At 37.3% G+C, this 27,738-nt stretch overlaps 1 protein-coding gene and 1 long non-coding RNA gene across 2 annotated transcripts in view; one reads left to right on the top strand and one right to left on the bottom strand.

Moving 5' to 3' along the window:
* Window positions 1-27,738, bottom strand: part of LOC132159554 (uncharacterized) — a 1,375,546-nt gene that overhangs the window by 432,482 nt on the left and 915,326 nt on the right. The window contains exons 58-59 of the mRNA XM_059569099.1: window positions 14,990-15,163; window positions 14,605-14,778 (exon numbers count right to left, since the gene is read on the bottom strand). Of these exons, the coding sequence (XP_059425082.1) occupies window positions 14,605-14,778; window positions 14,990-15,163 (348 nt within the window). The remainder of the gene's footprint in view (window positions 1-14,604; window positions 14,779-14,989; window positions 15,164-27,738) is intronic.
* Window positions 15,312-18,303, top strand: LOC132159589 (uncharacterized). Its single transcript, XR_009437879.1, has 2 exons — window positions 15,312-15,459; window positions 18,254-18,303. It is a non-coding gene; the product is annotated as an uncharacterized LOC132159589 (long non-coding RNA).

The following is a 27,738-nucleotide window of genomic DNA, read 5'->3' as shown; positions in this document are numbered from 1 at the left end:
CGCAGGCTCTACACTTTCTCATCTCTCTCCGTCCTCACTATCATCATCTGCCACAGGAGCTGATGAAGGTCAGAAAACATATATTTTGACACAGTTTACAGTGTCTGCTTTAAGGGCCTGGTTCTATTTTTTTCACGCTATTTATCTGCACATTCCTTGCGTTTCTTCTCCATCTTTTTTTACAGATACACACTGACACTGCTGCCCCTGCAGCAGTGATTCCCCTGGGTGCTTCGGCAAAAAGAGCTTTCTTTCCAAAAATAGTTTCTTTCCTAAAAGAGCAAATCATGGAAGATTCGCATCTTTTTCAAGATGCCGTTTCGTCCATGTTCTTCTGGATGCGATCGTTTCCTGTCCTCGGTTGACAGTCACGTGGATGACTCATGCGTCTATTGTGGGTGTATGAGCATGGCATCACTGCGATTGCGTCTCTCACTCCTCAAGGGGAGTGCAGCAGACTTCTCTTTCGCCACCTGGCCCGGTTACTCTGGCTCGTACAGGAGATCGCCGGCTGGCGCTCTGGGAGATCTGAGGGTGGCAGTGAGAGCTTCTTCTCCGGGCCACGCCCCATGGACCACTTACATGGTAGGGTAGCCCCCATACAGCATCCGGTAATTTCAAAAAGATTTACTTCAGATGAAGGTAAGTGTGAATATATAAACCCTTTTGAAAAACATGTTTACAAGAACATAACATTAAATGTTGTTTGATGTTGTAATATTTTTTAATCTATCTCTAGCATGAATATGTTTCGAGCCATTTATTCAGCTTTAGCTGCTCTGGATATATTTGAGTGGGTCTATGTTCAGGCCCGTCACGACAAGGCAGGCAAACCAAGCAATTGCTTGGTGCCCCGAGCTGTCCTGGGGCCCCAAGACAATGACTGGTTAAGAATAAAATGCAACGACCCTGTGTAAGCGCCCCTTTGATCGTCAATGTAGTAACATGTAATGACACTGTTATCGGGATCCCCCTCAAGGGGGCCCCTCTCAGTAGTCGCTGACAGCAGCCAGCCAACGTGATCTCTGCAGCCGGCAAAATACAAAACCTCCTCAGCAGTCATGAAGCGGAATTATGCTTCAGGAAGACATAAGAGAAAGGAAGAGGAGTGATAAATTACACTGGATAAAATAGCTCTACTTGTCAGTCTTGTACAAATGGTGTAATTTTGCAGCAGGTAGGCTAGCAAAAATATGTTTATGTTAGCTACCTGCCTGACGGCAAATGCTGCTTGTAACGACCAGTTAGTGCAACTTTTTTTTCAAACGGAAGGAATATGGTTACTGTAATATGTTTTTAACGGGATAAGGAAGACACAGAACAGAAATCTCATACTGCAAGGAGTCAGCAGTGTTTTGATTCGAGGGCGCGGGCAAACGTCGTGGCGTGTGTCCATTGCAAGATAGAGCTGGCATACCACACAACTAGGGCCCTATGATTTTCGCGATGCAGAAAACGCGGAGGGAATCGCGGAATCCAGTCATAAAAACGGAATTTACAGTTTTACGCAGAATGACACGTAATTTGCCAAATTTTGAATTAATTAATTAAAAATAGGTCATTGCACTTACGTCAAATCACGATATGGACTAATATCTGTAAATATTAAGCCGGAACAGTCTGTTTAAATATGAATCCTGCATGTTCTGTGTGTCTGTGTTAATGAATGGAGCAGAAGCGCGACTTCCTTTATTAACACACACTGAAGCGCGCATGACGCTCACGATAATTTCAGCTTCTGCAGTCTCACTAAATAAGGACGTGAACACATGAACAACATCTCCAGAACTGCTCTGACAATCACTTCATGAGCATTTGACCGTTTGATTTGAGTAAAACTAGCGTCACATCACATAGACAGAACTGTAAAGGTACGTCAACCCGTCAAAATAAAAGTCCTGTTTTAGAAAAGTATTTGCCAGAGATGTATAACTATTGTTCAGCAGAATGTACATAGCCTACTACTAAAAAAAAAATCAAACATATATATACTGTATATATATATATATATATACATATATATATATATATATATATTTTTTTTTTTTTTTTAAGGTTTAATCACACAAAATTTCTTCCATGTTTTATTTTTTAATAGTAAATCCCATTTGTTTACCAAAAAGTTAAGTTTGCTTAATTTTCAATAATTAAAAGATAAATAAAATTAATGTTTTATGCGTTTAATGTTTAATGTGCATCTCAGAAAATGTTTTATTTAAAACCCCAACTGAATGGCACTTAAATGCACTTAATTCATCTGTCAACTTTATTGTCATTGTTCACAGTACAAGTACAGACAGAGAAACAATGGGTAATAATTAAATGTTTATTTTTGATGTATGCATTGCATTCTATGCATTTAAAAAAAATTCTAAAAAAGGAACTTAGTTGTTCATTTTAAGAGACCCAGGAGTCTTATTTTCTCTTGAATAATTAATATTAATAAGCAAAAAACACATTTTATCCGATTACTCGATTAATCAATGGAATTTTTGGTAGAATACTCGATTACTAAAATATTTGAAAGCTACAGCCCTAGATGAAAGTGGCATAGCAAATAGCATGCTATACTATTCCACCGTGATAATCTATTTACCAATGATGAAAACCACACAAATTCCGTGCATCAAACATTAGCTTGGGATGTTTTTAAGCATTGGTAGTGAAAGCAGCTGCCTGCATCCCTTCCCTTCTAATATCAAAATATGGAAATGCTAACATATCTTTAAGTTTTCGGTAAACTTTATAGTAAGTAAAAATACTGTTTGCTAACAGTTAAATGACAATTAACTAAAGATTAATTAACTATCAATTTACCATCTATTAATGATTGTTATTATATACCATCTAACTTAGTTAGCAACTATGGTTTTGGGAAACGCATCCCTGAGCTGTTAATAGTGACCTCTTTCAATATGCTAACAGTGAAATGGTAAAACTTACTTCACAGGTAATTTCAGATTTTTTTTTTTCATTTATTATTCACCCAGCTACACCATCAACTTCATCCTCAACATCAACAGATGCATCACTTCTCAGTGCTGATGTTTCCTCTATATAGCCAAGGTACCACAAGTTCTATAATTATAGCTGATATCCTGCACAGCCCAGAGTTTAAACTGATAAGTGTGTGCTGTTATATTATTAGAAAAATAAACAAAAAACAGTGCAAATCACTATTGAATTCCCACCAAACTATTTTTTCAAGCAGTATTTGCACTGTAAACCTTTTTTATTTATATAAAGTGTGGGTGAACTTAAACTGTATGGCTATGCTGTGGCTCCTGCAGGCTTTGCGTGCGTGTGGGGGTCGGGGGGCCTCTATGTCCATTTTGCTTGGGGCCCCCAAATTCCTTGAAAACGGCCCTGTCTATGTTGTAAAATGAGTCTGGATATCTGGGTAAACTGTTAACTGGTACTTAGCAACTGCTACGTAAATTTAAAAAAAGTTAGCTTTTAGTACAATATACATGTTTATTAATTAATGTTAGTTTAGCTAGTGTGCTTTAGTTGTTAACATATTCCACACTGACAAATCTGCAGACACATTCTGCTCATCTGATTTCAAAGTCTCCAAACACTGCAGCTGACTTCTGATTCACCTAAATGTCATTATTTTCAAAGTGCAGTGTAAATTTTACTTCTTTTGTTTGTGTCAGTGTTCTAGTTTTAGTGTTCCTGTAGCTCAAGTGGTAGAGCATTGCGTTTACAAGTGCAAGGTTGGGGGTTTGATTCCCCGGGAACACATGATAGGTAAAAAATTGATAGCCTGAATGCACTGTAAGTCGCTTTGTATAAAAGCGTCTGCTAAATGCATACATTTAATTTAATTTTAAATTTAATGTGTAAAAATCTACAATGTATTTTTTTATTATGATGTGATTTAAAGTATATGTTTTAATGTACATTTATATATTATGTTTTAATGTCAGATAGCAAATGTTGCCATTCTTCTGGAAAACTGCTGGTCTTTAAAGAACAGTCATCAATCAGGTAACTTGAACATGGAAAGAGTTTTTAAATACCATTCAATTACTAAAGTAATCTTATATTTTATTCAGTTGCTAAATCTGCAAAATAGCACTTTGACTAGCTTAGATTTTTTTGCAATTATTAATGAAGTTTATTTTAACAAAGTTTAGGAGAAACATTTCAGATAATCCAAGCAATTAGCATCAGAGTAAGTCTATATATCAACAGGCCAAATATGCTTATTCTACTTATTGTATGTGACCTCGTGAATTGCTGTATTGTTCAGCTAACAGCCGCCTGTTTTCATTACATTTGTGACATCATGTTATGATTCATCATTCTACAGTAACTTGTGTTTAAACAATGAATACTGTACAATGTATTTAGAGAAAGTGTGTTTTATTATATTTTTACAGGATCCTCTGTTCCTAAATCCAACCATTCATTTGTACAACTGGTGACAGTTTCCACATGATAAATAGAAAAGACATGGCAGAGGATGATGGGGTATTGATATTTCACTAAAATTAGCCTGTTGTACTCACTGTTTCACACATACAGTTGTGGTCAAAAGTTTACATCACATTGCAGAATAATAAAGTTATATAAAAAGTATTTTTTATTCATTATTATTTAGGACTGTCCTGATGAAGCTATTTAATTTAAAATATGTTTAGTGAAAGTGAAGTGACATTCGGCCAAGTATGGTGACCCATACTCAGAATTTGTGCTCTGCATTTAACCCATCCGAAGTGCACACACACAGAGCAGTGAACACACACACACACTGTGGACACACACCCGGAGCAGTGGGCAGCCATTTATGCTGCGGCGCCCGGGGAGCAGTTGGGGGTTCGGTGCCTTGCTCAAGGGCACCTAAGTCGTGGTATTGAGGGTGGAGAGAGAACTGTACATGTACTCCCCCCACCCACAATTCCTGCCGGCCCGGGACTCGAACTCACAACCTTTCGATTGGGAGTCCTGATTCTCTAACCACCAGGCCACGACTTCCCCTTTAGTCTGCTAGTCAGAATTATAGCTTATTAAATAAAATAAAAAAATTGTGGTTCATGATTGTTTTGTGATAGTGTTTAATGAGTCCTTTGTCCTGAACAGTTTAAATGCCTGCATTTATTCAGAAAAATCCTCCAGATCCCGCACTTTCTCAGGTTTTCCAGCATCTTTTGCATATTTGAAGCCTTTCCAGCAATGAATGTATGATTTCAGATCCATTTTTTACAGTGAGCACAATTTAGGGACTTATACACAACTATTTCAAAAGGTAAACACATTTATTGATTCTCAAGAAAGCAACACAGTCCATTAAGAGACACAGGGTGTGGACTACTTGAACTGGATGATCTGGGAAAATCAAATAATTTGTGGGACTTGGAGGATTTTTCTGAAGAACAGCAGGCAGTTGAACTGCTCTGGACTCATGAAAAACTATCCCAAAACATAAAAACAGCTGTGAGTAATCAAATTTGTGTAAACTTTTGAACATTTTTATAAATGAAACGTTTTCAGTTTTATAAAATCAGTAAATGTAAATATCTGTAATGTACTAAACAGTACTAAATAAATATAGAATACATTATGATCCCTCTTATTTTGACAAGATTATATATTCTGCTAGGGCAGTGATTCTCATACCTGTCCTGAAGTACCCTCTGTCCTGCACATTTGGCACATCTCCCTCATCTATCACACCTGATTTAACTCATCAGCTCATTAGTGGAGACTGCAGGACCTGAAGTGGGTGTGTCAGATATAGATTTTAATCAGTTTAACCCTTGTGTGTTGTTCAAATTCACTACCCTTTCGTTATGATCGGGATGAAAACATCCACTAAATTAAACTGCTGTAAAAATGTATCAGATAAATATTTTTTAGATTTTATTTTGCATAAATCTATTAATAAACTTCAGTCCTGATCAAAACTAAATGTAAAAAAAAGAAAAAAAAAAACACACAGAATGACTTTTTTCCATATAAAAAGTGATTGTGGACTGGATATTTGTTTTACCTATTATCACAGTTTCGGGCATGTCAAAGATTAGTAACAACATTGACTTCGATGCTCTGGTAGTTTTTGAGCAGCATTAGATTTATTTATTTTTCTCCCTCATTTATTGTTGGTGGCTGTTTTTGCCCCATTGACTTCCATTATAACAAATTTTTTTGATGGCAAAGCCATGACACCATATAAGCATGCATTCTTGATTGTTGGTGGTTTTCCCTGTCGGGAAGAGGTAAAATTTTAAATTTTTACAGTTTATCATTAGGTGGGACCATAACCCTTAAGACAGGCCTGTGCAAAAAAAAAACACTTAGTTTCTGGCGAGCTGCAGGATGTATTGTCTTCTCCCTATGATGAAAACATCCCCTATACTGCATAAGGGTTAGTGATTTACTTGAAGTGTCTGTGTTTGCAAAATATTTTAAATATTTTACTCAATCTAAATGATGTTGAGTTTTGTTTATTAATATTTGCAGTCCCTTTAAATGTTTGCAGTCTCACATTCGCTGAAAAATTAAAACTGAGTTTTGTTGATACATTTCTGTGTTTGTTGATTTGACACATGACACATTTTTGTGTAGAAGGCCTGTAGCATTTAAAACATATAAAATGTAAAGTAATTTATAGACATTTACGGACACAAGAGTGTCCATTTATGGAGATTTAACTGCTTGTACCTGTACCCTGGATTTTGTGGAGACTTTACTTTTCATGCACAGGGATTTATCGGTGAGCGAGTAAACATTTACGTCCATTTCTGGGAGTTTATCGTGTTAGTGAGTGGACCGGAAAACTGCCGCACACAAAAAAAGTCTTGTTTCTGTCAGTGTCCAGAAGTCAGAAACGCCAGAACACATACACGGAAACTGACGAAAATATTCTATTTATGGGTTTGTGATGAGAATATTCCTGGAAATGCAACTTTTCATGCAGTGTGGCTTGTACCTTGCGACAAGCCATTGCTTCGACACTCTTCTACCAGCTCGGTACACTTGGTTATCTTCCTCTCATTGGTATCCTCAATACAATCCTCCCAGGGAACTATGAATTTTAAAAGGATGATCTGCTTGGAGGCTTTTGAGTTCAGAACCATGTCTGGCCTTAGCCGTGTTATGGCAACAGTGTCTGAGAACATCAGTTGCTTTCCCAGGCCAACTTTCAGCTCTCTGTCCTGTGCTGTTGACAGCAGGCCAAAGGAGGTGATCCTGTAGCTGGTGTTACCTTTTACCCAGCCTTGAAAAAAGTTATGTTCTTCTTCACTGGAGGTAGGTACTTGAAGTGAGTGATTCTGCTGGAGATTGTACCTGCAATGGCCTTCTGGATTTCGTCATGATGTCAGCGATAACACTCCCACTCAGTGCTCTTTGACAACTACTGAGGATTTGGTCCAGAGTCCCTCTCATCAGGCATTTTGGAGTAGTCCCAGCCTTTTCCATAAGAACCTGCTGATTGTCATCTCAAAGCCCTCCACTGCAGATATCAGAACCTTGCAGACTAAGAGGGGCCAGAGGATCTTTGGAAGAATGCTGTTCGTATATATCTAAGCCTTGAAATTACCAGGTAGGCCTGATTTGTCCACTTCAACTAACCAAGCTTCTAGCTCTTGCTAGACATAACAAATCTTAAATACAATTAAATCCAGTCAAGTGACCTTTACTTCTATAGTGCATTGTATAATAAAGATTGTGTCAAAGCAGCTTTATAAACATAAAAACAAACTTTTTTTTTTCATTTTAAAGACAAAAGCAAAAAAAAAGTTATCTTAATTTGATTCTTGCATGTAAATATTCCTCACCTCAATCTCTCCAGTTTACAGTGTGAATCCTTCAGTACGTCACATAAGTGATTCACTCCTGTGTTTTCTATTTTATTCCCACTGAGGTCCAGTTCTCTCAGGTGGAATGGGTTTGATTTCAAAGCTGAAGTCAGGGTGAGACACTGTTTCTCTGTAATACTGCAAAGCCACAGACTAAGGACAGAAGGGGAAAGAGAATGGGTCAGATCTATGATGATCATTTATGGTTTTTGAGAATTCTTTTGTCATGGCTGACTTAATTATTTTTTATTTTTTCATTTTAAACTGATGATTCAGAAATGAACACTAACTCAAAAAAAATATTGCTCATTGTTAGTTTAATTAATACATTAATGTTAATAAATGAGTTATGATTATGACTTTGCACATAAAGCTTCACCTGGAAGAAAAACTGGGTGAAAAGTGAAATTGAACAACAGGAACCAAACACTACAAAGGATTGTGCCCAAACAACACAAAACTACTGCAGCATTGTGACAGCAAACCTCAAATATAAACTATTCACCTTACAGACCCTGTCTCCACAAAATGTAACCAAAAAAAAAAAAACTTTGCAAATCTGCAACAAATGCTAAAATGTGAAGAAAAAAAAATGGAGTCATGATCATATAACCTGGACATTTGGAGCACCAAGATGAACTTCAACAGTTGTCCTCACCTGAAAAATCACCTGACCTGAATATTATCAAACCACTGTGGACAGTTTTGGAGTGAAGCATGAGAGACTGATTCCCTCTGTTTTTGAAGAAACTGACAGATGTTTTTATAGACAACCTTCAACTCAATACTAATCAAAAGTTGCATGAATTCATTCTAAGAAAGTTGTTATCAAACTGGAGAATAGAGAACAGGATGAGTGATTATGATGCTTTACTAAAGTGAAATTCACCAACCGACAACAAAGGAATGTTAGGCACTTTAATTCAGGCAGGGTACTTAGGTTATCATATCATTTACTCTGTTTGTGTTTAGCAGTGTGATAAGTGTTGGGTAAGTTACTCTGGAAATGTAATCAAATGACTGATTACTGACCACTTTTAAAAGTAAATACAATAAATATATGCATTATTAATCTTTTTCTACAATTCATGTTATAATGAGAGTATTCATGAGCACACAAATTTCAGCACTGCATTGCTCAATGCTTTTATAGCCTAAATAAAACTCTGCATACACTTGCACCTGTTAATCATTTATATTTTATATTAGTTTCTGTTTGTGCAATAGATGAATAACAATTTATTTATTTTAGATAATTTGTGTTTAGATATTTATATTTTGCGGGAATCCCATGAATCATCTTCCGCCTCCCGCACACACACGTGTGTCTACCCGCTCGCAGCAGCATCTTGTCCCGCACCAGACTCTGTTGCGTCGGGTCTCGTGGGTGAAAGTCTCTAATCTACTGGCACTTGACTCACAGTGCATGTGCTACATCCTTTTTACAATCTCTAGATTATAAAACACTCCGTAACGTGGCAGTAATGTAAAGAGACCTCGGCTTGTAACTATACTCTAATTACTATTTTGAAAATTATAACGAGTTAAATTACTCCGCTACTAAAAAGTTATAAAATTACACAGAAGAACAGGAGGGCATACAGGTAGGCAGACAAGTATGTAGCAGTATTCGACAAGCCCAGACAACAAAATGAGGGTGAGTGCTGTCTTTATATTAGTTTATGATGAATGATTATAGGTGCATATGTTTAATATTCCAGGCAGAGGTGGGTAGAGTACCCAAAAACTGTACTCAAGTAAAAGTAAAAGTACTAGTCTTGAATAGTTACTTGAGTAAGAGTAAAAGAGTATCGGATAATAAATCTACTCAAGTAGTTAGACACTAGTTACTTTGGGTCATATATACTGAGCCTATTTTTATTTAGATATATAGATAAAATCTATGTTATGTATGTGTGCGTGTATAAATGTATATATTTCATCAGCCTTTACTCCAATTTATGTAATTTATTATAAAACCCTGTCTGTTTACTTAAGTAACAGATATAGGTGTCATGCCATAACATATTTTTAATACGACTGACATTATATTAAATGTGAATTTAACATTGAAAGTTAATGTGATATAAATATTGCTACTAATCTTTCATTGTTCAAAAAGAGAGCAAATAACATTTACATTATCAAAGATCATTTTCACTGACAGTCTAGATTTCAATCACTCTCAGAAACTCCCATTAAAATCACTGAAACTGTAAACACTGTGAAATCAATATCTTAATTATAGATTCGTACACACATCTGCACTTTGTTGTTTCTGACGAGAGAATTCGCCAGAAAGAGGTATTCAGTCAGCGAGCGAGTGAAAGAAGCACCGGTATTTTAGCTATGACACATCTGAACACCTCTGATTGGCCAATGCTTAAATAAGCTCAAAAGAATCATGTGTGATTGGTTATAATGCGCAGTGCTGTAAAAACACATCTATCTCTGGCTCAGCGCCAGCAAGCGATCACAGATCTGAATTCAGCAGCTGATGATATGACTTGCTGAACGTACTCGCACCGGTGTGATTGTATTAAAATAATAATAATAATAATAATAATAAATAGTAATAATAATAAAATCTTAATCGGCTATTTTTTGTCTTTTGGAAGCTGCATTCAACTTGACTCCCCTCTGTTATAAGCCACACACGTACAACTTAATGTCACAGTGGTATCGTGTACTGTAATCGAATGTAGCCCAAGTTATTACCTTTTAAACAGTAGACAGCACACGCGGTGTTCATCTAATAACGATCTCCATCGCTAGGAAATAATAGCCTTTGCAGATTTGCTTTCAATTCAATGCACTTCCATAGCCCCGTTTTCAACGCTGCTGATGTTAAACGTTACAAATCTGAGTGAACCACTTCAGACGCTCAGCGCGTGCGGCAGGATACTGAATGAATCATTCACATCGCTCATTGCCCAGAGAAAAGTAGACGGCGCGTTTGGAATAAACTGAAGCATTTATAACATTTATTGCATTAAGATAAAGTAACGAGAGGAGCGTCGCCCAAAGTAATGAAGTAAACTTTAAATATACTCCGAAAAGTATTAGTTACCCCAAATAATTACTCAAGTAAATGTAACGAAGTAAATGTAACTCGTTACTTCCCACCTCTGATTCCAGGTGAACGAGAGGGAGGAGTTGCAGGATCTGGTGCTGATAGTACAGGTGACTCAGTGTTAAAGGCAAATGGTGGTAAAACACCTTGATATAATATCACCTATTTCCCATGTGTCCACATTATTTTGGCCAACCCCTGTATGTGCATATAAAGGGACAGTCCACCCCAAAATAAAAATTGCTGTTAATTGATGTAGATTACTTTTTCTTCAGTAGAACTGTAAATAGTTTTTTTTTTTTTTTTTTTTTTTTAGCTTAAACCGTGGTTTAAAAGGCAAATCAGTGGCTACCGATTTTTTAAGAAACAACATCAACAAAAACCATTCAAGTAACACAAAATTAATTAAAGAAACACATACTGTATGTTTTACATCTCTAAAGCATATAACTTTTTTTTTTTTACATAATCCATAAGAAACCATGAAAACATTAATTTTCCCCTTCATTCAAAGTGCTCTGTTCATGCATGTGCATATCTCATCTGTCTTTGGTCCAAGTCAGAACCATTTCCTCACTTCAATGACGGCACAGTCATGGCCTAATAGTTAGAGAGCAACAGGGAGGTGGGGGAGTGAAAGACCAACGTTCTCTTCAACCTTCAATACCGCGACTAAGGTATTGAGCAAAGCAACGAACCACCAAATGATCTAGGAGTAATCAAATTAACAAACCAAGACAGTGTTGCCACCTTGTGAAACAACTGATTGGTGCAAAATGAAGTCATGCAAACAGTTGCATTTAAATTGTACTTGTTTTTAATTGCCTGTTTAATTGTTCCATGCGCTTTGTTGACTTTATGAAGTTGCACTAGGATAACTGCAAAATACCTCTGTTTACATTACTAGTAGTCATGCAACATGTTAAATAATTTAAAATACTCACGTCAGTATGTTGACTTTACAGTGTTTATCCTGCAGTAAAGCAGCAATCTGATTCACTCGTGTGTCTCCTAGTTCTTGTAAACTCAGATTCAGTTCTCTCAGCAGTAATGGGTTTTTACCATGAACTTCAGTTACATTCTGACAGGCTTCTTCTGCAGCAGGAACCGAAAACCTGCAGAAGGGAATTTGCAGAAACATGCTAAGGTTATCAAACATTGTTTGTAATGAAAGCTCTAGCTACTTTTAACAGTTTTACTTTGAACATTTAAATACACAAATATTGTTTTGATTTTTCAAGGGAAAATCTATTTTAGTACAAATGTAGACTGAAACGTCCAACAAAGCAAAAGTTCACTAGATCATAATTCTCCAAAATTAAATTACCATCTCAAGATCTTTCTGGAATTAATGAAATTAATGAAATTAAATGCATAATCAGCTGGTATGACACAATTTTATGTGATGCCACATAACATTTTTCAATGAGAACTTTCCACAGTAAAAAATTTTTCACATCTCACCTCAGTGTCTTCAGTTGACAGTTTGGATCCTGTAGTAAATCATAGAGATGCTTCTCTACTGATTGTCCAGGATCATTTCCTGTGAGATCCAGCTCTATCAGGTGTGAAGGGTTTGATCTCAGAGCTGAAGCCAGAGCTTTATAACCTTCCTCTGTGATACTGCAGTCTGAAAGTCTAGAGCAAAGATAAAAAAAAAAAAAAAATCTAATCTATTATAAAATTAATTTCAGTGAATTATTATTTATTTATTTTTTTTCTCATAAAACCTCAAATCCACTACATTTATTTTCTCTTCTGATATAGCTATGCTACAGACCACTTTTGCAAATATGTTTTTGCTCCAGCCTGGTCGAACAGACCTCACTTGTGTCATGGCTGCAGCTGTTGCAACTCACCCGAGACCCAAGACCAAAAAGGAATTGAGGCAGTTCCTGGGGCTGGCGGGATATTATAAAATGTTTGTACCTAATTATTAGGAACTCACCAGCCCGCTGACTGACCTCACTAGAAAGGAAGCGCCAGATCCAGTCCAGTAGACGGAGCTGTGCAAGCAGGCTTTCACCTAGGTAAAGGCTGCTCTGTGTGGCGGACCGCTTTTACATTCTCCTGATTCAACGCATCCGCCCCTCCCCCCCTTCTTGTTGCAGACGGACGTATCAGACAGGGTACTTGGAGCCATCCTGGCCCAGGAGATAAAGAGTGAGGAGCGGTCGGTTCTGTACATCAGACGTAAGCTCTTTAAAAAGTCGATGATGTACAGCACCATTGAAAAAGTATGCCTGGCAATCCGGCAGGCTGTTCTCACCCTCCGCTTTTATTGTTAAACTTAATTATCCATTCTGCTTGTCACAAAGTGGAAATTTGTCTTTGACACTGGTGACACATCCACATTAAAGGGTAAGTTCACCCAAATATAAAAATTATATAATTAATTACTCAGCCTCATGTTGTTTCAAACCTGTTAGACCTTTGTTAATCTTTGGAACACAAATTAAGATATTTTCGATGAAATCTGAGAGCTGTCTGACCCTGTATAGACAGCAACAAAACTGAAATGTTCCCAAGTCCAGAAACGTAGCAAGGAGATCTGTGAATTAATCCATGTGACATCAGTGGTTCATCCGCAATCATACAAAGCTATGAGAATACTTTGTGTGCAAAAAAAAAAAAAACTTTATTCAACAATTTGTCTCCTCTGCATCACCCTGGTGCCATTTTGGAGAATATCTGCTGGACCTACAGTATACTGTCCTGTGTCAGCTGTGTCATGCCAGAACTGTTTCCTACATTTTTGTGATTTGGTCTGAACGGAAACAGCATATCGGCGTGACACAGCTGACACTAACCATGATTATAGCAACTGGTTTATATGCGTTTGTATCTAATATGGGCTTGTATCTTCTATTCTTGTTTGACTACTCAATCGCTTTTGTCTTTCCAATATTAAGATGTACAAAAAATTACTATCAAGCCAACCAATAATGCTGTTGATATTCTCAAAATATGAAGGGCTATTAATTTCTTCCTGAGAAAAAAACAGTGCCTTATCATCAGCATACTTTATGATTGCGCAATTATCATCATCACACTGCAGTTCATTGATGTATACAGAGAATAATATTGGAGATAATACACATCCCTGAGGTACCCCAGTATTTAAAACCAAGCAGTCTGGCATTACATTATCGATACAAACACGCTGTGCTCACTTTTTTTTTTTTTTTTTGATCCATAAAATCAACCAACTACTAACACCTAAATTGTGAAGACGCTTCAAAAGAAGGTTGGGTTGGACAGTATTAAAAGCAGATGAGAATATATATATATATATATATATATATATATATATATATATATATATATATATATATATATATATATATATATATCCATAATCTGCCAATGTGCAATACTGATCCCACTGCTGTGGTGTTGAGAGTAGCTGTTCGTGAAATGTACTCACTTGAGTATCTTCAGCTCACACACTGGATTCTTTAGTCCCTCACAGATCTCTTTGACTCCTGAGTCCAGCAGACGACTGTTGTTCAGGTTTATCTCTTTCAGGGTGGTTTTGGAGGAGAGAACAGTAGCTAGAACTGAACAGATTTTCTCTGTTCGCTTACAATTACTCAGACTGAACAGAATAAAACAGAATCAATTAATATTCAGGACATATTCAACACACACCGGATCAACAGGCCTTTATATCTGATCTTTAATAATGATAAAAAAGAGTTATTCATGTATAACATCACTCACTTAATTTTCTCCAGTTTGCTATGAGAGTCTGTCAAAAGAGCAGATAGTTTCTCCCAGTCCAGATCTCCAATTTTATCTTCACTCAGATCCAGTTCTTTCAGTACTAATGGACTTGTTCCTAGAACTTTAATGAGATAATCACATGCTTCCTGTGCAGCAGGACTTTTTAGAAACCTAGAGGATGAAAATAATAGTGAAGATAGGCTAATTTAAGTTTTTGCAAAATGTAGTCACAGCTTCCGTGTGAGTCTGTTGAATTTCTCTGGATTGCAATTTAATTCAATTCATGATATTTCTATTCCACAGTGGTCTATTTGACCCCTCTTTTGTCATACAGCTGATTTCACATCTGTGGTTCAGTTTGAAATATTTCACTGTTTATTACCTGATGATCTTTAATTGACAGGAATCATCCTGTAGTAAATCACTGAGCTCCTTCACTCCTGATTGTCCAGGATCATTTCCTGTGAGATCCAGCTCTATCAGGTGTGAAGGGTTTGATCTCAGAGCTGAAGCCAAAGCTGTATAACCTTCTTCAGTGATACTGCAGTCTGAAAGTCTACCAACATAAAAAAAAAATACATTTGAATTAATATTATAGTTGAAATTCATGACTGTTTTATAGTTTCTATAGTTATGTTTTTTTTAGTACTTTAGGGCTACAGATCACATTATGATGTTCATTGTGTTAAGTGTTTTAGGTTTCACTCTTGGGACTCTAATTTTGAAATTTACCAGACTAAGTAAGGGAGCAGCCATTTTAGTTTTCAGTTTGCACAGCTCTCTCAAGCTTTAAGCTCCATGTGACTGCCACTCCAATTTTCTTTAATGTTCATATCTTCGAAAGCATTGTCAGTAAGTAATTCACATAACACACCCTTTGGTCAAAAACTTGACTTAGGATGGGTTCTGGTCGGTGAAGTATGCCTAGGAGATGTGCACAAGCCCAGTGTTTCCAGTTTCAGGACAAACATCTTAGAAAATGGAAGACCCTCACTGTTTATTCATTGTACAAGTTACGTATACATTAAAGAAAAGATCACCAGTAATTTAGCAGATCTACATACAGCCCAGGACTTCAAAACCCACTGGAACATGAACGAAGACAATCTCGGTCAAACTCTATTTAAGAGATCAGAGAATTACATTAAGCCTGCACTCTCCATTGAGGATGAAGTCTTCCTAAAGATTATGGAGAAAGATGTTTTCCAGGAAAATTCCAATAGTTGGTTGGCACCTCTTCCTTTTAGGTCTCCACGGCCAGTTCTCTCAAACAACCGAGATCAAGCTCCGATTAGAGCTTTGTGCTGCAGTCTTAGCTGTGGAGGTAGAAGAACTCATTGTTCAAGAGATTGACTTCAAACCGGATGCTATTACCTTCTACAGTGATAGCAAAATTGTACTTGGCTACATATGTAACAAAACTAAACGTTTCTACGTCTATGTCCACAACAGGGTGCAGAGAATCAGACAATTTTCAGAACCAAAGCAATGGCAATACATACCCACAGAACACAATCCTGCTGACATTGCTTCCAGGTCTATCCATGCATCTCAACTCGTGAAATCTAACTGGTTTACAGGTCCGGCATTCCTGCATAAGCAACATGAAGATGATTTCATTATGACAGACAACTTTGCGCTTGTGGACCCAGGTCCAGATACAGACATCAGGCCAATTGTGACAGCTTGCACCACAGAAATCAAGGATAAACAACTCACCTCTGACAGGTTCCAGAGGTTCTCCTCTTGGAAATCCTTACAAAGAGCCATTGCATCACTCATCCATGTAGCTTGCTCTTCTAGATCCACCAATGAATCCAACACATGTCATGGTTGGCACCTTTGTTCACAAGCACGCACTGTAAGTGAGCTGCTAAAAGCCAAGAATGTTATAATCAAATCTGTGCAAAAGGAATCATTCAACAAGGACATCGAAACACTCTCTAAGAGAGGACATCTGAGCAGTAAAGTTCCACTCTCAAAACTGAATCCTTTTTTAGACGAGGACGGCCTACTCTGAGTCGGAGGAAGATTAAAATTGGCAGATTTAGATTAACCAGAGAAACACCCAGTCATCTTGCCCGGGAAGCATAATGTTTCTGAATTATTCATAAGGCCCTACCATGAACGCGTGGAGCACCAAGGCCGCATATTCACAGAAGGGGCCATTTGTGCTGCTGGATTATGGCTTATAGGAGGCAAGAGATGCATAAGCAGTATTCTTCATGGATGTGTAATCTGTCGTAAACTTCATGGTAAACTTGAAATGCAGAAAATGTCAGACTAGCCACCAGAACAACTAAGTTTGTCACCACCCTTTACTTACACTGGCTTAGATGTCTTTGGGCCTTGGACAGTGGTAGCTCATCGAACAAGAGGAGGGCAAGCTCTCAGTAAACGCTGGGCGGTGCTTTTCACCTGCATGCTCACCCGTGCAGTCCACATTGAAGTCATTATGTCTATGGACTCTTCGAGTTGTATCAATGCACTTCGCAGGTTTTTCGCGATCCGTGGCCCAGCAAAACAACTGCACTCAGACTGTGGAACCAACTTTGTTGGTGCTTGCAATGAGCTTGAATTCCACAAAGTTATTAAAGAAACAAATGTGCAAAGATACTTCAATAAAGAGGGATGCACATGGGTTTTCAACCCACCACACTCCTCCCATATGGGGGGCGCATGGGAGCGAATGATTGGTCTGGCTCATAGGATTCTTGTCTCAATGCTGATGCGTGAAGGATATTTTAACCTCTCAGATGAAGTGCTTTGTACACTTTTGGCGGAAGTGACAGCAATTATTAACAGTAGACCTCTCGTACCTGTTTCTATGGATGCAGACTCACCCTTGATTCTTACCCCTGCAATGCTCTTAACACAAAAAGCAGTTTCTTCACCTCCAGCAGGAGACTTCTCTGAAAAGGATATCTACAAATGCCAATGGCGGCAAGTACAGAGCCTAGCCAACCAATTTTGATTTAGCTGGAAACAGGAATATCTACAAACGCTGCAAGTTCGTCACAAATGGCAGGACCCATACCCAAACATCCAGGGTGGTGACATAGTACTACTAAAGGACAATCAAGTTGCCCGAAATGAATGGCCTATGGCACTCGTCACAAGTGTTTTCCCTGGTCAAGATGGAAAGGTTCGAAAGGTTGAACTTAAAGTGGCTAAAGAAGGTTCCAGCAAAACTTTCTTGAGGCCTATATCTGAAGTAATTCTCCTGCTAAGAAAATAGGAAAACTCATTTAAACAGTTGGTATAGATGACATCTTTAAAGATGTCAGGCGGGGAGTGTTATGTTCATTGTGTTAAGTGTTTTAGGTTTCACTCTTGGGACTCTTGAAAATTACCAGACTAAGTAAGGGAGCAGCCATTTTAGTTTTCAGTTTGCACAGCTCTCTCAAGCTTTAAGCTCCAGTTTTCTTTAATGTTCATGTCTTCAAAAGCATTGTCAGTAAGTAATTATTGTAAAATATGTAAATTGAGAATATTTTCTTTGTATCCTATGCTATATTGGTAATGATTATGTTATTTTATACACCGATTGCTCAACTGGTAATTCTGCTCTGTCAGCCTTTATATTTTGTATATATTTTGTATTCTTTTTACTAAAAACTATTTATTTGTGTATTGTTTTTGATAGTTTCACTCTCATTTGAAGCAAATTGGAGTAAACATCAAGAGTTTTGAAAACTACACCCTGACTCCAGTCTTTATTTGAAGGGAGTTTGGCTTGCTGCTAAATTGTGTTCAAACATATGGAAACACACAAGGAGAGCAGTACACACATATATACAGATTATTAAATATGTTTCAGGAATTAAATGTTTTGTTTTATTATTTTACCAATTTGTCTATGAAATTGATCTCCCTTGTTATTTTATTAAGAGATAAACAGGATATAGAGAAAACAGGTGATTACTATATACAGTCTAATGTTGTATATTACCTACTTTAATAACTTTACATTTGTATTGCATTAAAAACACTTTTGTATTATTCTTCATGTTTAATGGAAGCAAGATGCCAAACTCAGAATCAAATCAGTATCAAAACTCAAATCACAACTTTGTCTTTGCAGCGCAGAGGAGACTGTATTTAAAGTTATTTACATATTTACAAAATAAATAACAGATAATAATAGAGTGTAGGCCTGCTAATAGTGTGATGCATTATTAGACATATAATACTATAATGCAATAAAGATATTAGAAAACAGCATGTAAATAGCTTAATCTTTTCTATAAAAATGTGTGTATATATATATATCTTAAAACATCAAAAAAGAAAAAAAGAAATCTCAAATGAATTGCATTGTTTGGAATCGGCTAGTTATGCACCACATCAAGTCTCTGCTGTTATGCCAAGGACGTTTTTGCTCATGTGAAGAGGATGATCTTTTCCATCTAGTTTACATTAAAAAAAAATAGTACAGTTTTACATTCAGATACATTGGGAATATGGAAACATTTGGATATGTGCAGAACGAGACGTGAGCAATAACCTCCAAATACATCTAGTCAAACCCGCGCTCACTCATCCTCGTATGGATCGGATTATTTTTCGGATCAGCAAAAATAAAAAAATTTAAAATATAGGCCAAGACAAATACACATACATTTTGTCTTTTTTTATTAACATTAAATTATTACATTAAAATATATGAAATCAACTTAAAGTGCACATGACATAATATCTTCTTTTTAACATAATAGCCGGACTTCTCATCTCCCAGTCTGCTGTAACGAAGTGAGCAGTTATCGTCACAGAGTTCTCCGTCCCCCTGGACGTCCACCCGTCTGTCGTGAGCGCAACAGAGGATGCTCGGGATAGTTCATCCACACCTTTTTTCTTCTGTTCATAAAGATCTGGGTCAATCTTTTCACTCTAACCTCTTTCCTTCATCATTATATCTGACAGGGAAGCCAAAATGCGAATCCCAGGAATCCTATGCTAGCCATGACCACTGAGTGTGGACTGAACATGCGCAACTTTTTTTTTTTCTTTTTTTTTTCATAAATCAATCCTCGGGTCACGTTTGTGCCGAACCGAAGATATTGATCAGAACGGATCACGGATCAATGATGATCCGTTGCACCACTACTATAGTGTCATTTGAAAACATTGCAGTTGCTGTTAAAAATACAACAACGAGCACCACAAAACAATTTAAAGAGGCGCATTCAGCGGTCTCCTTGATGGGAAACAGTCAACAAAGTAAAATTATCTCCGACATATGGCGCGCTCTTTTCATTTTATCAAATGATCAATCATATATATTCATTTTACAGTCCTGCTACTAGCATTTTATTCAGACTAAAAGCCCTTTAATTCGGGTGAGAAAGCTTTTTTTCCAAGTGGCTTTTGCACATAATAATAATACCGCTGCAGACGCATTTTGCAGCATTAAGGTTATTAATTGATCGTTAATTTAAACGATGATCGATCATGGAAATGATCGAATATTGACATCCCTAAATACAAATGAGTTGAATGGAAAACTGGTTATTGTCTGCATCAAACCATGCCTCTGAACAAAATGTCATTCACTGTTCTGGGCAGCTCCAGGACAGCTGTCTCTCCGAGCATGGTACTGTCTGTGAGCGGGTCAGAGTAACGTCAGAGACAGTTTACTTTGGCAACGTCACGCTGCAGTGTTTGTTAGAGATGACAACTTCTCCATCCCATTTACAGAGTGAAATTCTCTGACTACCTTTATCTCCCATGACTGTTGTTGAATCTTCCAAAAGTTTTGGCTTGGGATGCTTCACATGCTGCAGCAGCAGCACTTTCCACCGCACCAATAACACGGGGCTGCCCGCCGACGTGCCTGACTTTAAATCTGCGCTACTAAACACGGATATCGGCCGATGCCGATATATTAAAAAATGACGAATATTGGCCCCGATATATCGGTCGACCTCTACATCCAGCACCATCACACTGAACACTGGGGCCCCCCAAGGATGTGTGCTGAGCCCCTTCCTCTTCACTCTGCTGGCCCATGACTGCACAGCATTACACAACTCCAACATTTTTATTAAGTTTGCAGATGACACAACTGTGGTGGGTCTCATTAGCAACAAAGATGAGACAAACTACAGGAGCGAGGTGAGCCGCCTGGCCGGGTGGTGCAGGGACAACAATCTCTCTCTGAATGTGGAGAAGACGAAGGAGATTGTTGTTGACTTCAGGAGAGCGCACACTCAGTACGTTCCTCTGACCATCAACGGTGCAACTGTGGAGAGATTGAGCAGCACCAAGTTTCTGGGTGTACACATCACAGAGGACCTCTACTGGACTGAAAACATAGCAGCACTGGCCAAGAAATCACAACAGCGTCTCTACTTCCTCCGCAAACTGAGGAGAGCCAGAGCCCGACCCCCCATCATGTACACCTTCTACAGAGGCACCATCGAAAGCATCCTGTCGAGCTGCATCACTGTGTGGTATGACGCCTGCAACGCGTCCTGCCGAAAGACTCTGCAACTCATAGTGAGAGCAGCTGAGAAGATCATTGGATCAAGATCATTTGCACTCTATCTGCCTTTTGCCTTGTGCTGCTTTATTTAATTTTATTTTTAATTTTATTATATGTCTTTTTTTTTTACTTTTTTCCCCTTATTGTATAGTTGTATCTACATTTTATATTTGATCTAGATTTTTAGGCTTTAATGTTAATGTTATCTGTATGCACCGGGATTTGAGAGTAACGCAATTTCGATTCTCTGTATGTATGTACTGTACATGTGGAAGAATTAACAATAAAGCAGACTTGAACTTGAACTTGAACAGTGTACACAATGTAGGCCTACACAGATAAAATCATTTATAATAAGCGCTGCAATATTCCATTAAAAAAATAAGAATTTTCAATTTTGTTTTCATGGTGACTTTAAGAAACTAAACAGTTAATCACACTGTAACTGCTGTACAGTAAAATTATACTTACTGTAGTTTCTCCAGTTTGAATTGTGGGTTCATCAGTAGATCACCGAGGCTTTTCACTCCAGAGTCTCCTAGTTCGTTGCCACTAAGGTTCAGTTCTCTCAGGTGTGAAGGGTTTGATTTCAGAGCTGAAGTTAGTGCAGAACATCCTTCATCTGTCATATAACAGTAGCTTAAACTGCAATAGAAAGAGAGCATAAAAAGAGAGAAGAAAACTAAAGTCACAAAATAAATAAATTAAATCATTTAAAAAACTGACAGAGGAAGAGGGTCTGAGTGCCTTTGGATAATTTGTTTATTTATTTGTTTAAATTTATTATTTGTAATTTTACCTTCAAAACAAAAAAACAAATAAACTTTTCGTTTATCACACATTTGATGCCTGTTTCTTTGGTGTAGGTGTTTGTTCTGATCTCTGATCTCATGCATCAAGATCAAAAAAGTTTTTGATGGCTGACTTAATGCCCCATTGTCTGCTGGTCCTTCTGATGCCCAACATGTCATAAACTCTGCAGAGAGACTCGGCCACAAACCCCTCTGCAACCTACCTTAATTGGCACTGTGTGAAAACAGGAATTTCAGGATAAATCTGACATGGGAAATTTCAGTGAAACTTAAGGTGTACGACCCATGTATGAAAATTTCCAGTACACGACCATCAAGGCTGGACTGGGACAAAAAATCGGCCCGGGCATTTTTGCCCAGACCGGCCACTATATGATCATATATGATCATAAACACCACCCATCTTTGCACGCCCTTAATTATATGCATACCAACTCCTATTCATTAAAACCACTAATGCCATGTAATGAGTGAGTATAGGAACGAGTGAGAGTTAACAGATGAAATAAGTCAAAATTTTATATTTATTAATACAGTTGAACTATACTCCACAGCGGTGGAAAATTTTGTGCATTTTAATGTTAAATTCATTAATCTCGTTCACTTTGAGAGTTCAAAATTAAAAGCTCCAACCCATATTCAGTGTGCAAATTAAACAAAGAAAAATTCAAACCTCTTTTAGTTACAGTGTCCATTTACATTACACCTATACATAATAATAGTTATAATATTAATCCAATGACAGTAATAGCCATATTTTGTAAAACAAATGCACAAAAAATAAAGGAAACTTTCTTAATTAGTTGTACCAATTTCTATACTTGAAAGAGATAAGCACATGATCTTTTATTTCGACGCTAACTGCATCAACCTTTTATTTTGGCGGAAAACATGGTTTACAAACGCCTCTTATTAAATTTCTAGTGAATTGTGGTAATCGTCAACTATGCAGATGTGGAAATAATCTACACTCATGACATGGCCTAAGTGTTTTGAAAGTAGTTATGCTTACCGCAGGCTCTACACTTTCTCATCTCTCTCCGTCCTCACTATCATCATCTGCCACAGGAGCTGATGAAGGTCAGAAAACATATATTTTGACACAGTTTACAGTGTCTGCTTTAAGGGCCTGGTTCTATTTTTTTCACGCTATTTATCTGCACATTCCTTGCGTTTCTTCTCCATCTTTTTTTACAGATACACACTGATTCCCCTGGGTGCTTCGGCAAAAAGAGCTTTCTTTCCAAAAATAGTTTCTTTCCTAAAAGAGCAAATCATGGAAGATTCGCATCTTTTTCAAGATGCCGTTTCGTCCATGTTCTTCTGGATGCGATCGTTTCCTGTCCTCGGTTGACAGTCACGTGGATGACTCATGCGTCTATTGTGGGTGTATGAGCATGGCATCACTGCGATTGCGTCTCTCACTCCTCAAGGGGAGTGCAGCAGACTTCTCTTTCGCCACCTGGCCCGGTTACTCTGGCTCGTACAGGAGATCGCCGGCTGGCGCTCTGGGAGATCTGAGGGTGGCAGTGAGAGCTTCTTCTCCGGGCCACGCCCCATGGACCACTTACATGGTAGGGTAGCCCCCATACAGCATCCGGTAATTTCAAAAAGATTTACTTCAGATGAAGGTAAGTGTGAATATATAAACCCTTTTGAAAAACATGTTTACAAGAACATAACATTAAATGTTGTTTGATGTTGTAATATTTTTTAATCTATCTCTAGCATGAATATGTTTCGAGCCATTTATTCAGCTTTAGCTGCTCTGGATATATTTGAGTGGGTCTATGTTCAGGCCCGTCACGACAAGGCAGGCAAACCAAGCAATTGCTTGGTGCCCCGAGCTGTCCTGGGGCCCCAAGACAATGACTGGTTAAGAATAAAATGCAACGACCCTGTGTAAGCGCCCCTTTGATCGTCAATGTAGTAACATGTAATGACACTGTTATCGGGATCCCCCTCAAGGGGGCCCCTCTCAGTAGTCGCTGACAGCAGCCAGCCAACGTGATCTCTGCAGCCGGCAAAATACAAAACCTCCTCAGCAGTCATGAAGCGGAATTATGCTTCAGGAAGACATAAGAGAAAGGAAGAGGAGTGATAAATTACACTGGATAAAATAGCTCTACTTGTCAGTCTTGTACAAATGGTGTAATTTTGCAGCAGGTAGGCTAGCAAAAATATGTTTATGTTAGCTACCTGCCTGACGGCAAATGCTGCTTGTAACGACCAGTTAGTGCAACTTTTTTTTCAAACGGAAGGAATATGGTTACTGTAATATGTTTTTAACGGGATAAGGAAGACACAGAACAGAAATCTCATACTGCAAGGAGTCAGCAGTGTTTTGATTCGAGGGCGCGGGCAAACGTCGTGGCGTGTGTCCATTGCAAGATAGAGCTGGCATACCACACAACTAGGGCCCTATGATTTTCGCGATGCAGAAAACGCGGAGGGAATCGCGGAATCCAGTCATAAAAACGGAATTTACAGTTTTACGCAGAATGACACGTAATTTGCCAAATTTTGAATTAATTAATTAAAAATAGGTCATTGCACTTACGTCAAATCACGATATGGACTAATATCTGTAAATATTAAGCCGGAACAGTCTGTTTAAATATGAATCCTGCATGTTCTGTGTGTCTGTGTTAATGAATGGAGCAGAAGCGCGACTTCCTTTATTAACACACACTGAAGCGCGCATGACGCTCACGATAATTTCAGCTTCTGCAGTCTCACTAAATAAGGACGTGAACACATGAACAACATCTCCAGAACTGCTCTGACAATCACTTCATGAGCATTTGACCGTTTGATTTGAGTAAAACTAGCGTCACATCACATAGACAGAACTGTAAAGGTACGTCAACCCGTCAAAATAAAAGTCCTGTTTTAGAAAAGTATTTGCCAGAGATGTATAACTATTGTTCAGCAGAATGTACATAGCCTACTACTAAAAAAAAAATCAAACATATATATACTGTATATATATATATATATATACATATATATATATATATATATATTTTTTTTTTTTTTTTAAGGTTTAATCACACAAAATTTCTTCCATGTTTTATTTTTTAATAGTAAATCCCATTTGTTTACCAAAAAGTTAAGTTTGCTTAATTTTCAATAATTAAAAGATAAATAAAATTAATGTTTTATGCGTTTAATGTTTAATGTGCATCTCAGAAAATGTTTTATTTAAAACCCCAACTGAATGGCACTTAAATGCACTTAATTCATCTGTCAACTTTATTGTCATTGTTCACAGTACAAGTACAGACAGAGAAACAATGGGTAATAATTAAATGTTTATTTTTGATGTATGCATTGCATTCTATGCATTTAAAAAAAATTCTAAAAAAGGAACTTAGTTGTTCATTTTAAGAGACCCAGGAGTCTTATTTTCTCTTGAATAATTAATATTAATAAGCAAAAAACACATTTTATCCGATTACTCGATTAATCAATGGAATTTTTGGTAGAATACTCGATTACTAAAATATTTGAAAGCTACAGCCCTAGATGAAAGTGGCATAGCAAATAGCATGCTATACTATTCCACCGTGATAATCTATTTACCAATGATGAAAACCACACAAATTCCGTGCATCAAACATTAGCTTGGGATGTTTTTAAGCATTGGTAGTGAAAGCAGCTGCCTGCATCCCTTCCCTTCTAATATCAAAATATGGAAATGCTAACATATCTTTAAGTTTTCGGTAAACTTTATAGTAAGTAAAAATACTGTTTGCTAACAGTTAAATGACAATTAACTAAAGATTAATTAACTATCAATTTACCATCTATTAATGATTGTTATTATATACCATCTAACTTAGTTAGCAACTATGGTTTTGGGAAACGCATCCCTGAGCTGTTAATAGTGACCTCTTTCAATATGCTAACAGTGAAATGGTAAAACTTACTTCACAGGTAATTTCAGATTTTTTTTTTTCATTTATTATTCACCCAGCTACACCATCAACTTCATCCTCAACATCAACAGATGCATCACTTCTCAGTGCTGATGTTTCCTCTATATAGCCAAGGTACCACAAGTTCTATAATTATAGCTGATATCCTGCACAGCCCAGAGTTTAAACTGATAAGTGTGTGCTGTTATATTATTAGAAAAATAAACAAAAAACAGTGCAAATCACTATTGAATTCCCACCAAACTATTTTTTCAAGCAGTATTTGCACTGTAAACCTTTTTTATTTATATAAAGTGTGGGTGAACTTAAACTGTATGGCTATGCTGTGGCTCCTGCAGGCTTTGCGTGCGTGTGGGGGTCGGGGGGCCTCTATGTCCATTTTGCTTGGGGCCCCCAAATTCCTTGAAAACGGCCCTGTCTATGTTGTAAAATGAGTCTGGATATCTGGGTAAACTGTTAACTGGTACTTAGCAACTGCTACGTAAATTTAAAAAAAGTTAGCTTTTAGTACAATATACATGTTTATTAATTAATGTTAGTTTAGCTAGTGTGCTTTAGTTGTTAACATATTCCACACTGACAAATCTGCAGACACATTCTGCTCATCTGATTTCAAAGTCTCCAAACACTGCAGCTGACTTCTGATTCACCTAAATGTCATTATTTTCAAAGTGCAGTGTAAATTTTACTTCTTTTGTTTGTGTCAGTGTTCTAGTTTTAGTGTTCCTGTAGCTCAAGTGGTAGAGCATTGCGTTTACAAGTGCAAGGTTGGGGGTTTGATTCCCCGGGAACACATGATAGGTAAAAAATTGATAGCCTGAATGCACTGTAAGTCGCTTTGTATAAAAGCGTCTGCTAAATGCATACATTTAATTTAATTTTAAATTTAATGTGTAAAAATCTACAATGTATTTTTTTATTATGATGTGATTTAAAGTATATGTTTTAATGTACATTTATATATTATGTTTTAATGTCAGATAGCAAATGTTGCCATTCTTCTGGAAAACTGCTGGTCTTTAAAGAACAGTCATCAATCAGGTAACTTGAACATGGAAAGAGTTTTTAAATACCATTCAATTACTAAAGTAATCTTATATTTTATTCAGTTGCTAAATCTGCAAAATAGCACTTTGACTAGCTTAGATTTTTTTGCAATTATTAATGAAGTTTATTTTAACAAAGTTTAGGAGAAACATTTCAGATAATCCAAGCAATTAGCATCAGAGTAAGTCTATATATCAACAGGCCAAATATGCTTATTCTACTTATTGTATGTGACCTCGTGAATTGCTGTATTGTTCAGCTAACAGCCGCCTGTTTTCATTACATTTGTGACATCATGTTATGATTCATCATTCTACAGTAACTTGTGTTTAAACAATGAATACTGTACAATGTATTTAGAGAAAGTGTGTTTTATTATATTTTTACAGGATCCTCTGTTCCTAAATCCAACCATTCATTTGTACAACTGGTGACAGTTTCCACATGATAAATAGAAAAGACATGGCAGAGGATGATGGGGTATTGATATTTCACTAAAATTAGCCTGTTGTACTCACTGTTTCACACATACAGTTGTGGTCAAAAGTTTACATCACATTGCAGAATAATAAAGTTATATAAAAAGTATTTTTTATTCATTATTATTTAGGACTGTCCTGATGAAGCTATTTAATTTAAAATATGTTTAGTGAAAGTGAAGTGACATTCGGCCAAGTATGGTGACCCATACTCAGAATTTGTGCTCTGCATTTAACCCATCCGAAGTGCACACACACAGAGCAGTGAACACACACACACACTGTGGACACACACCCGGAGCAGTGGGCAGCCATTTATGCTGCGGCGCCCGGGGAGCAGTTGGGGGTTCGGTGCCTTGCTCAAGGGC

The sequence above is a fragment of the Carassius carassius genome, chromosome 16, assembly GCF_963082965.1.
Source record: "Carassius carassius chromosome 16, fCarCar2.1, whole genome shotgun sequence".
Classification (NCBI taxonomy): domain Eukaryota; kingdom Metazoa; phylum Chordata; class Actinopteri; order Cypriniformes; family Cyprinidae; genus Carassius; species Carassius carassius.
Note: the sequence above shows the minus strand (reverse complement) of the source record. Positions and strands in the feature narration are given on the sequence as shown.